General features: G+C 25.9%; 2 protein-coding genes across 4 annotated transcripts in view; both read right to left on the reverse strand.

The window, feature by feature from the left end:
• The window catches only part of LOC103570633 (dystroglycan 1), a 55,417-nt gene extending 46,164 nt beyond the window's left edge, over positions 1-9,253 (reverse strand). For both annotated transcript variants that reach the window (XM_053739837.1, XM_053739835.1), the window contains exon 1: positions 9,046-9,253. The gene's annotated coding sequence lies outside the window, so the exon portion shown is untranslated. The remainder of the gene's footprint in view (positions 1-9,045) is intronic.
• Positions 9,254-10,982: 1,729 nt separating this feature from the next.
• Positions 10,983-12,833, reverse strand: part of LOC103570635 (mediator of RNA polymerase II transcription subunit 20) — a 55,622-nt gene continuing 53,771 nt past the window's right edge. The window contains exons 3-5 of one of the 2 annotated variants that reach the window (XM_053739854.1): positions 12,260-12,519; positions 11,849-11,959; positions 10,983-11,223 (exon numbers count right to left, since the gene is read on the reverse strand). In XM_053739854.1, coding sequence (XP_053595829.1) covers positions 11,131-11,223; positions 11,849-11,959; positions 12,260-12,519 — 464 coding nt within the window. In that variant the 3' untranslated portion in view covers positions 10,983-11,130. The remainder of the gene's footprint in view (positions 11,224-11,848; positions 11,960-12,259; positions 12,520-12,833) is intronic. The other variant, XM_008548439.3, reaches the window with a different exon arrangement.

Raw genomic sequence — 12,833 nt, forward strand, 5'->3', positions numbered from 1 at the left:
AGGTTCAAAGTTCAAAGTTCTAAAGTAAATAATATAGCAAACTAATAAAACTTTTCGAATGCTAAAAATATTGAAGTCTTTGTTCGCCCACAAAAGCCCGAATAAAATTAATAAAAATTCTAAACGCGATAGCATAAAAAAAAAAAAAAATTCTTTGTCGCGGTAAAAAGAGACGAGATTAATTTTGTATTAAGTATTCCGAGTCTAGAGTCTAGAGAGAGTCTAGTAGACATTTAAATAAAAGTAAATGAGAGAGACTCAACACTTCACTCAATACTCAGTATTAAGAACTCAGTGCTCAGTATCAGTACCAAGTTTTGATATTAATACTCAGTCTACGTATGATATATATATATATATATATATATATATAAAACTTTATTGATTTTTTTTCTATAAACCGGAAGTAATTAATACATTATTTTAATTATTTATTTTGAAAAAATTGTTATTGAATTAATTGATGTACGTGCGGTTAATTTAAAAAAAAACTGCCAGGAAGAAATAAATTTAAAGGCCAGAAGGCAAATTGGGCAAACGAAAGATAAGGGGGAGGGAGAATAATGTTAAATTGTTGTTGGTATAAAATGATCGGCTTGATGATTAAATAAAAGTAGGTTAATGCTCTATCGATGCATGGCTAACGACGCAGTGACATCCTGTTTATATATGTGATCGGACACAATGGTTATTTGGTTATTCTTCGCGCTATTTTGCCGATTCAAATTGTTGTTACTTGACAATTAACACACACCCATAAAAATATATTATTATTACTTTTTTTATCCATTATTATTATTAGTATTATAGTTTATTGCTAATTAGCTATTGTACGGGTAATTACATTCCCATTTCTTAATAATTAAGTCATTTTTTATATCACCTTTTTATAACTGGATTGTTGAAAAATTACTGATACTTTTTTTAAGCAATTTTAATTCTTCAAAAATTTTGTCTCATATATTTTTTATAGTATATTTTATAGTTTAGCTGTTATTTATTAATAATTAGGAAATTGGGCCTTTAATAAAAAGTTTTTTATATCGAATAAATGTTTATTGATAGGTGATAAATATTTATTTAGGCGAGTGAAAAGTCAAGTGAACAGAGTAGCAAAATATGTTTCGATAACTTGTTAATTTAAATAAATAAGAATAATAGGAATAGACGAATAATAATTATTACAAAGGTTGTAAATCATATAGATAAATATTTGTCATTAGGATGAATCAAATCTGTTCGGAAGATATCGAATTTTCAAAAAAATCCCTCTTTTTTTTAATTATTGGGTCATAACTTCTTCAAAAATGGTTCAAATTTGACGTTTTTTTTTCTTTTTTTCAAATTTTCGTTTTCAAATGGCCTTTATAGAAAAAAATATTTAAAGTTTTGTTGATAAAGATTTTGGAATTTGAAATTTTAAATCGTATTTAAAAAAAAACGCTTATATCATCCTTCGATTTTTTCCAAAATTTTTTATTTTGAACTTCCATTTATACCTCAATTTTCAAGTCCAGTCCGGTAATGGGATCTCCAGAACTACTATTTATTTTCGATTTTTGACATTGCACACTCACATTTTCATTATTCTAAATAAATTTTGATACTATTTGTATCATTTCTTAAGTGTTTGAAGTCAGCAAATAAAAATTAATTTTATTTGTAAATAATTATCACTCTCGTTTTAATTTCTTTTTTTCGTTCTCCTAAAAATTTTACACAATTAGTTATTTTGTGGAGAAAATAGTCTTCAACTAATTTCTTTCCGTCGTTTTTTGGAATGACTATATAAATCTTGTGGGTTCCTACGGTGGACTTGGCTGTATTGTATCGAAAGTCTAATTTTTCTTTTGCATCTAAATAATCTTTCTCAGGTGAAAATAGTAACATGTACAACTTTTTTAGACTAAAAAATAATTCATGAAAATACTATTATGTAGAAGAAGAAAAAAAAAATTATGTATTGCTGTAAAAAACAACGTTGATAATAATATTTAAAAATGAGTTTAAAGTCACAAATAAAAACGAGAGTGATAATTATTTACAAATAAAATTAATTTTTATTTATTTATTTCAAACACTTAATAATAATAAAAATAGTATCAAAATTTATTGAAAATAATCAAAATATGAGTGTACAATGTCAAAAATCAATACGGAAAATGATTTACGGGAAAAAATATTTTTTTTAATTTTCAAAAATCAAAAATAAATATAGTTCTAAAGATCCCATTACCGGACTGGGCTTAAAAATTGAGGTAAAAACAGAAGTTTAAAATAAAAAATTTTGCAGAAAATCGAAGGATAGAAACCTTTTTTTAAACACGTTTTTAAATTTCAAATTCTAAAATCTTTATCAAAAAAACTTGAAATATTTTTTATGTATTTTCTATAAAGACTATTTGAAAACAAAAATTTGAAAAAAAGGTCATATTTGAACCATTTTTGAAGAAGTTATGGCCATAAAACTAAAAAAAAAAGCGATTTTTTGAAAATTCGATATCTTTCAAACGAGTATTCAAAAAAATTTCAAAATTTACCAGGAAGGCCATTTTGAGAAGTACTAAAACAAATCACAAAATTGAAAAAATAAAAAATATTGTTTCAAACCGTCCGATTTGGCGTAGAACGCCCCATAAATATTATTGAAACATTTAAAATTATCATTCAAGTTAAACATCGATGAGAAATAAAATTTCGAGAGTTTAAAATACGAAAAAATTATTTAAATCTAACAAGACAAAAAGTTTTTTTATATACATTATCAGCTGGTAAAATACATTTATAAACTTCAATATGATCATTTAACGCCAATGGTAAAACATTCTTCAAAAATATATCCAAATATCCTTGTTATCATTCGGTATATTACAGATTATTAATAATAATCGATTATCAATTAGTAATCGATTATATATAAGTGAATATCATATTTTTGTCTAAATGATATACATTATACAATTGTAATTAGAAAAGATTGTGGACATTATGAAGCCTTCTATTATATCAATGGAAAAAAAAAAAAAAAAAAAAACTGAATATAAAGAAATAATCAATTTAATCAACAAAAAACTTTTTAAACATTACTTAGTATTTAGTTAACAATTTATAAATAAATATTTTCCGTAAATAAATATTTATTAGCTACAAAATATAATCGTCTGACGTTGAAAAATATTTTATTCTTTATTAAATCATTTATAAAAACTAATTCCAAATGATAGTATTTACTATTAACACTAAAATTCTTTTATCAGTGTAATATTGGCTAAATTTGAGATAGTGTTTCAATTTAGATAACTTTTAAACTATTCACTTTACGTAAAAAATGATACATTTTTTTTTTTTTTGTAAATTTATTTCTTTACAAATTGATTCAATACATTTTTATCGTGTTTCCAATATTTTAGCAATAATTCAAATCCCGACTATTTTTAAATTTTTGATTGTTTTTGTCTCCAATCATATGTCAGCTTATTTTCAAATTTAGATAACTCTTAAACTATTGACCTCATTCACAAAGTGACAAAGATTTCTTTTTCTTTTTTTATAGAAAATTTAATTCGATACTAATTTATTTAAATCAATTTTTACCGTATCTGTAATTCATTAGCTTCTATTTTTAATATCTTGTAAAATGTATCTGCAGAGTCCGAAAAATATGAAATTTACAGCTATTAATATCCGAAAAATTTATAACGAAATTTAATCAGTTTTATAATAATAATAATAATAATAATAATAATAATAATAATAATAATAATAATAATAATAATAATAATAATAAAAAGATATTTCAGAAGTTTGTATATTTAAGTAGTGGAAAAATTTATAATAAATATATGAAATTCTTAGGAGTTCGTTAAAATCATTGATCCTTAGATTAAAGATAGCTGCTCCATATATATATATATATATATATATATATATATATATATATATATATATATATATATATATATATATGGGTATAAGAATAATTTAAATTTGCAATCAAAATTCAAAAAATCCGAATTATTCAAAAAATTTGAGTTATTTGTAAATTATTGTTAAGGATTGTTTGGAATTTATCACAAATAAATGAATAATGTTGCAGTAGAAGTTTCAATCAAATATTAAAATTTGATAAAATAATACGAAAATTTACTATTAATTCGATAATTTGCAAATAAATCGAATTTTTTGAATAATGCGATACGATTCGAACACTATTAGCACCAGCGTATATATTTATATATTAGTATAGGTACTAGGAAGCACCATTCTCAATCAGTCTGTCTCAGTTAAAAACTCTTGTTGGCAGTTATTGGGTCTATTTTAGTCTTCGTTAAACCCAGGAGAGAATCGCGTAGCGAGTGAACAGTATTTAGTACAGAATAGTGTAGTGTGTAATGGGTGTGAGGCAATGCCCGAATAATTTCCTGGACGATCAATGACCGTGTGAATTATAACTCCACCAAATACTACTAACTACTTTTTTAGCCGTTTTAGTTTTTACTTTCTGCTTTTATATTCTATTCTATTCTATTAGATTTAATTTGTATTTATATTCATGCTCTAAACACTAGTGACCTAGTCTGTCTGCAAAATTTTAATTTAATGATAAACAACTCAACTTTTATTAATAATTATTTTCATTTGCCATTATTTTATTTTATTTTTTTTTTTTTTCATAAATTGATTTTTTAATGGATCTATAATAGAGATGAGTGATTAAAGAAATGCTTTTGTAATGACTGTGAGAGTATAAAATTTGCCGTGAACTGGGCATTAACCCCGACAGTCTCAGAATAACTGCAAACTCATTTGCTCAGTACTGAAAGCGTTTGTTAGGGTGTGAGTACATACTGACGCAACTAGTACATATATATAGATGTATATATATTGTATGATATGCCTTTGAATGCGTTTACTGCGTACGTGTAAATGGTTGCCACCATGTACTTGTATTATTAAATCTATATATACGTTTTATTTATATTGTCGATATGGAGAAGGCGTGAAAGATCATTTTTAGACGGACTTTCATTTTAGTTTTTTTATTTCAGTCTCAATATCTCCTCAACTATTGAGTTTATCAAAAAATTTAAAAAGACCTCATTTGTTGGAAATGTAATTCTTTGCAGCATTGTTGATACATTTTTAACGTATCTTTGATAGTTTCTAAGAAATTTCAGTCAATGTAATTTTGGACTTAATAACTATATAATACTATATTTTGGGCAATGTTTTTAATTGAGATAGCTTTTAAACTATTAAGTGAATAAAAAAATTTGTAAACACCTTTTTTATAGGAAATTTAATTCTTTGCAAAATTGTTTGTATACATTTTCGACGTATCTTTGATAGTTTTAAAGAAATAAAGAGCCAAAGTAATTTTGAACTTTTAGTGAGTATATAAATATTTTAGGCCTTATTTTTAATTGAAATAGGAAAATTCTTAGGATTAATTTTATAAGAATTGAAATTTTCGGAGAAAACGGTATTATTAATTTGATTCTCTGTAAAAAAGGTATCATTGGCTTTTTTTATAGAGATGATAGTTTAGATGGAGTATTAGTTTCAAGTTAAAAGAAATTGTGTGAAAAATCAGCATGTTCAAAAATATATGATTATATTGATATCTATTTTACTCGAATTGCAATGAAGTTGAATTTTTTAAATAAATATTGTATACCTGAGCATATTGAATTTGTTTAATTAATGATATGGAATATAGACTTTGTGTTGTTGAATAAATATGCTCCCATTAATATCAAATTATATTTGCGAATATATAGGATCGTATATATTAAAATAGCATGTTATTTATTATATATCAGAATTTATATACACGGAAAGAATTTGTTGATAAAAATTACTCTGTAATTTCGAGTAATCCTGGGCCGTTGAAAAAAAATGGTATTTTTTGTTTTAAATTTAAATTTTTCGTTTAAATATTAACATTGCTAGAGTATGTTTTACTCTATTATTGAGTAATTTTTTAAAAGTCTTATATTTAATCGATTATTGTGAATATCTCATCTTAATCTATTAACTTTTACTCCATGCGATTAATTTTTACTCCCCAACATACCATTCTTTTAAACCCATTAATTTTTTGATGACAAACTGCTTCTAACTCGAATAAATTTTCTAATCTATGGAAGTAATTTTTACTCTAAACTGCAGAGTAATATTTCAGTAGTCTCCGTTAATCTTCGGTTAATATCGGCTTCGATTAAATGTCTTTTATTTTGCTCACAACAACTGACATGTTACGCACACAAACGTAGGTTTAGAAAAAAAGACGATCTCTGTATCTCTCTATAACTTAATATTTATTTTAAAATTAAAAAAAAAATTTGTATCTTTTCTTTTTCAACACAATACGACTAATTTTTTTTTTCATTCTTTCTCAAAATATTTATATTAATTCATATTCTAAAGCAATTAGATGGTTTTTGAATTTCTTATAGAAATTTCAGCCTATTCATTGTAATTTTTATTTTAATTCAATATAAATTTTATAAATTGAATCATCAACTTTTTATCATAACCGAAAAGTAAAAATTGAACTAGAGAGAATTTATTTAGACAGCCGCTAGGTGTAATTTTTACTCGTAAGTATGAGTAAAAATTAATCTGATGGATTTTTACTCACTGAAAGAGTAAAATTTCGTAATTCAAAAGTAAAAAGTCGTAATGGCCCGAGGTTACTCAATTTAGAGTAATTTTTAGAATAAATAACATGGCAATAACATGGCTTTAATACCTGTAAGTGTAATTTTCGGCTGACATGCGAAATATTTCAGAAATCTAGATCTAGAAAGTTTTTTACTTTTCATTTCCTTTTTTTTTATTTTCGTTTCACGACAAACGTTCCGATCTTCCGGTACATGAAAACTATAAAAATATGCCGAAAAAAAATTTCTGAAAATGTTTTAAATAGTACTATTATAACATCATCGACAACTATGTATTTTGTTTTATATGAGGTTTTATAAGCATGTGTATAGTTTGCGTTATGCACCGATAATATTTTTATGACCCGTCTACAACTTGTTTTGATTTTCATTTTATAATGAAGTCATTTTGGCTGCCATGTGCATTTTTATTTTTCTGTGCAAACTATTTGCGCACAAAAGAATAAACATTACTGTTTCAAATAATATAATTTTCAAATGTTACTCAAAATTATTGATCGAAAAGTCAAATTTGAACTGTAAAATTTATTACCAAGAACTTCATTTAACAAAATTATTACTTTAAACTTAAATTCTTGTTTAATTTTTTGAATTATTTCGTTTTTTACTCAGTGCCGCATTAGTATAGAAACTATAATTTTTATTGTTTTCTTTTTTTCCATGCGCATCCCGAATATTTTTATAAATAATTAATTTATTACATACCAATAAATCTTATCAAATATACAAAAAGGAAAATATTTTATATCAGTGTACAAAAAAAATACAGATGCCCAAAACATCTGCCCAACTCATAAACTTTCCGACACAAAACATATATATCTAGTAGTTTGTTTGTAATAAAATAAAAATATAAAGCACCAAGTATCAAAATGTAAAGCGATAATTATTAAATGTACAACAAAGATAAATATATAGCGGCTTTATAGATATGTATATATATATATATATATAAAAGATTTAGTAAATTTTTAAAACCGATTTGTATAGAAATGATGTCATTGAATGAACCCTGACATCATATAATGAATAGTTTATTTTATATATATTTGACGTTTAGTTACTTGGGGGTTTTATTTATTTTTTAGCAAGTTTTACAGAGAATGAAGTGGAGACTAGTTAAAACTGACGAGTAAAATAAAATAGTTAAGAGTTTTTTAGTTTTGAAAAAAAAAAAGGTAAAGAGATGGAGAAGTATCTTGAGCCGCTATAAGATCTTTCTTAGTCTTAACTCTTACTTCATACCAACGATCGTTAACGAGAATTAACTAACGTCTAAAAGACGACGTAAGACGGACGTTAAAATGAGAACTCGCGAAATGAAAGGGACATGTGACTTTTTATTATTATTTAGCTTTAGATCTTTATGAGGTCACATTTGTTTTACTTTTTCACTTTGCTTCTCCGAGTGAATTATTTTTTTTTTAAATTAATTTAATTCGCGTTTTCAAAATTAATTAAAATTTAGTTGAACAAATATCGAGAAAATTGGTTTGTGATTAATTTAGTTTTGTACTTTCAATTTAAATAACTCGTGAGTTATTGGGTTTAGATAAAAAAGTATAAAGACCTTTTTGTAGGAAATTTAATCTCGGGTAAATTTGTTGTAATAAACTTTTACTGTATTTTTAATAATTTGGCGGGAATTTTGATTTTCAACAAAAGTTAAAAATCAGTTTTTAAAAAATGATAATTTTTTGTGTTACTTAAATTTAAATAACGACTCAAATTTTTGAAATTCGAAAAAATTAAAAGAAACAATTTTAAAGGAAATGAAATTTCGTCCAAAAAAGTATTCTGTAATTTTTTACGTAAACTCTATAGTTTAGCCAGAATAAATATTTAAATTTAAAAAAATTCAAGATTTCTGTATAAAAATTACTTTTTCATTATTTTTAAATAAAAAAAAAATTAAAAAATTCCAACACGTAGTCATTTTTTGGTTTCCCGTATCTTGTCATCTGTAAACGTTCTAAAAAAAAAAATAAAAAACTACTACACTTATATGTTCGAGACAAAATATTTTATTTTCATCACGTGCATCAATACGTATCCGGTCTTAACTTCCGGTCACACCGATCTGTCTTCTCCAGACATAAGATTATTTATTTATTTATGTTTTCTAATTCCTCTCAAAAAACAAACAAAAATTTAATTATAATTCGCGGTAAAAATTTAAATTATAAAATTGATACCACAAAAAAAAATTTAGCCGATTAATATTATAAGTAAAAAAAAGTTTTTTAAACAGTTATTAAAATTAAAATAATAAATAAATAATTAATTTTTATCATGTATGACCAAATATGGTCCGACAGTGACCGTAACTTAAAGCGTCCTATATAAAAAGATATTTTACCTTTTATTTCTCCAATAAATATATATTTTACTAAAGATATTTAGTCCTTAAGTATTTAATTGACACAATTATTTATTTAATAATATTAATTAATAAGTAACACGCACTGATTTTAAGGTAAACTAGCCGAGGATAAGACTACGGACTAAACTAAAAAATTTTACTCAAGATCAAACTTCAGCCCCCGGTCTAACGTCAAGAAAAAACATCCGGGACTGCAACAGATAACGCCATTTTAAAAGTTACTGTTCAACTAATCCGGCTGGTGGTGCCATCTGTATGGGAAATTTTGAATTATACTAGAGGACTACTTTGGCGACAGTCATTTAGAAGACGATTGCTTATGCAACTGTGGAATAAATGATGTGATCCCAAACCCTGATAACCACCTTAACCACCCCTAATAGCACAGTTTGCTTTAAGAAAAGTTTACTTTACAAAAGTTTCCTTGAATTTTTCGTCGAATTTCTGCCAACTAACTTGCTATTGAATTTAACGTTAATTTACTGCTCGAATTAGAATGCAAATTCACTTCAAAAGTTGACTAGAAAAAAAATGTCGTCAATTTTCAGGCAAATTTTATGGCAATTTTTTTTTTTTTTTTTTTTTTTTTTTTTTTTTTTTTTTTTTTTTTTTTTTTTGTAAAAAATTACTTTTAAATTGAAAAAAATTAACCGCAAATTTTTATTTTCAACTTTTGTAGTCTAATTGTTGGCAAATTCGGGCAGCAAATTTCAAGTAATTTCAACATCAAATTACCGTCAATTCAAGCTAAAGTGGCTATTAGAGTACTGTACGTCATCGAGATTTTAAAAGTTTCATTTGAATTTCTAAGCTAAAGCTCTGGTTTCCTAGGCGATTTGAACCCAATTTTTTATCACTGTATGATGATTAAAAATTAGTCCCGCAAAGTCTTCCTGATAGCCAGAATTTCTGATCAAAAAGTTAGTGTACATTAGTTGCAACCAACTTGGCGACAATTTTCAGCTTTTGTCAGCCGTTGATTACAAGTTTTTACCAACTTTCCCAGAAATTTGCCATCAACTTATGGAATTGCCAATTTTTGCGGCTAACTTGGCTATCAGGGTTCATTGGATCATGAAATTACTATTTAACCAGCAGATGGATCTGGTTCTCTAAAAGATGCTAAAAAAATTCGGAATTGCTAATGATCCTTATTGTTGGGAGATGGTGAGGATCTGATTAGTGAAATAGAAAATTTGATTAATAAATAGTTTCAGTTGTCTAATGGCGAAGGATAAAATAGTCCCTGATAGCCAAGTTGTCGAGAAACTGGAGTCAAACTAACAGCCGCAACTAGACGCCAAGTTGGCCACAAAAGTTGATACTTCCGAAGTTAATAGACTCTTTTTGAGAAAGTTGGTGGCAAAAATTGGCAATCCATAAAATGACAGAAAGTTGCCTTCAATTTTCTCAGAAACCTACTTTCGAATTGCGGCTCTTCCCTGGCGTCAACTTGTACATAAAGTTGGCGGTAATTTGTACCCTAAAGTTGCAAAAGCTAGAGTTGTTGACAACTTGTTGTCAAGTTGGTCGCAAACTAATGAATACCAACTTTTTGACGAGCAACTCGTGCCATCAGGGGTAATACAAATTTTTACGATTTCTAGACAAAAATTTAAATGAAAAGTGTAAATGACAGCATACGAAAATTCAAGGGGCTATTTCCTGGTTGAAAACTCCTATTGATTTCGATTAACTTCAAATCGGAATAAGTTGGTTCCAATTCTAAGTTTTTTAATTAGAGATTCCATTTTGGCTAAAAAAAAGTTAACTTATTTTTATTAATTATTTTATAATATTATAGAAGTATGAAAAAGCGCACTGTTAAATTATTTATAAAAATATTAGAATATCAGGAATAATTTAAAATATCTGTAGAAAATACATTATTAGTCTTTTTTTTTTTTTTTTTTTATTATGTCTATTATAATAAAATTAGAAAGTTTGTAATTTTCAGTAGATAAAGTGAAATTTAATTAAATTTTTTTTAAATCTTAATAAAAAAAACATAATTACTTAAAATTTTCTTAAAACTAATTGTTATCAAAAAATTTCTCTAATTTAAATGACACCGGTTGCCTTTCGGTATTGTCCAAAATGTTCCAGATATTGGGCGATTGTATCCGTTGGTTGATAAATCTCATTTATACGAGACTGAAACAAAAATAAATTCTCATAAAACTCACGTTTTAGAATCAATATTTCGTAAAATTAAAAATAAATAAGTTTTTAATAATAAGCGTTCATCAAATTTTAATTACTTAAATTTCAAAATTTCGTGATTCAAAAAAGCATCTAAGTAGCATAGAGACAACTTTAAGATGTCATGAAGATGTGTTAAAAGGACAAGACAAATTTTATTTTGTATCAAAGCCAATATTTTTTATATAAATAAGACGTAAAGATGTTGGTCCTAAGAGCCATAGAAAATTTGTATTATTTTTCCAAGCTTAAAAAAGACGTTTCAATTAAAAAATAGTTTAGATTACTTATTTTTCCACTATTCGTAATTTACTTTTTGTCATCACTTGTGTCAAGTCTTTTAAACAGATATTTTTTTCGGTAACATAAATTTCTGATCGTTTTGTCATCATTTTGGTGCCTTATCGTTCTGTCAAAAAACAGCCTAAAAACTGATATTTTATAGATGTCAAAAGATCAAATGTGCTGCTTGGGGCAGATATTTTAATTTAAAAGAAAAAAGAACACCGGGATAATTTGAATCGTAAATTTTTTTTGAATCAAATTTTTTTTTTCGAAATAATATAAAAAAAGTAACCTGTAAAAATTGTGGCGCTTGATTTGAAACAGCGGAACCTAAAAATCCTTGTAAAAATTCTCTCATAAGATCCCAAGCCATCGCTGGTACAACACAGGGTCTGTACTCGACCTAAAAATATAAATAAAATAATAAATCAAAATGCATTATAGTCTATAGTCTAGTAGACACATTAGTGTCTGTCTTTACAGGTTATTAAAATAAAATAAGTACGAATAGTACAAGTTAAAGATGTCAAGTTAGTCTAAATTCTAGTTCTCAAAGTTCAATGTGTTCAATTTATTGTCATAAGCTGTGACAATAATAAGCTAGTGGTAGCTAATGTTATTAATCTAATTCTGTATAGATTATAGAAAAGAGAGTATAGTAACTAGAGTAGTGTTAATAATTAATTATAAATTGTAATGATACCTCAACAAGAACACCTTTGAAATTTTGGCTCATGGTTACGCTTCCCAATTTTACACAAAAGTCACCGATTTCGAATCTCGGGCCTTTGGACTCTATTTTTGTTTGCTTTTTTGAAGTATAAATCGATCCTAGCTTCAACATCAAGAGATCGAATAGGCCATCGGCTATTAGAGATACCGTTTTGTTGTTAGATTCGAGGGTCGCGAATACTGAAGCCGGTTGTTCAGAGTTATGGAGAACGTGGACTATTCTTTGGTGTCCTGAAACATTAAATTATTCATCAAAGATTAGTGTTATAATTAATTATTTATATAAAATTTAATATATGTTTAGCATATTTTAAGTTAAAAATTACTATTTTTAAGTTGGTTAGTAACAATTTTACAGCTAATACAACCACAAAGAGGGGTAAAAAAGTTGAAGGTGGCATTGTTTTTTCATTTGTCAGTCATTTTACTACACATTAGAAATTATATGAAATTATATACTCCAAAAATAATAATGCCGAAAAATTCTTATAAAATTGTGTGGTTACAGAAACTGCAAGATGTGTTTTTCCTACTTCATTGAGTAG

Source organism: Microplitis demolitor, chromosome 6 (assembly GCF_026212275.2).
Source record: "Microplitis demolitor isolate Queensland-Clemson2020A chromosome 6, iyMicDemo2.1a, whole genome shotgun sequence".
Classification (NCBI taxonomy): domain Eukaryota; kingdom Metazoa; phylum Arthropoda; class Insecta; order Hymenoptera; family Braconidae; genus Microplitis; species Microplitis demolitor.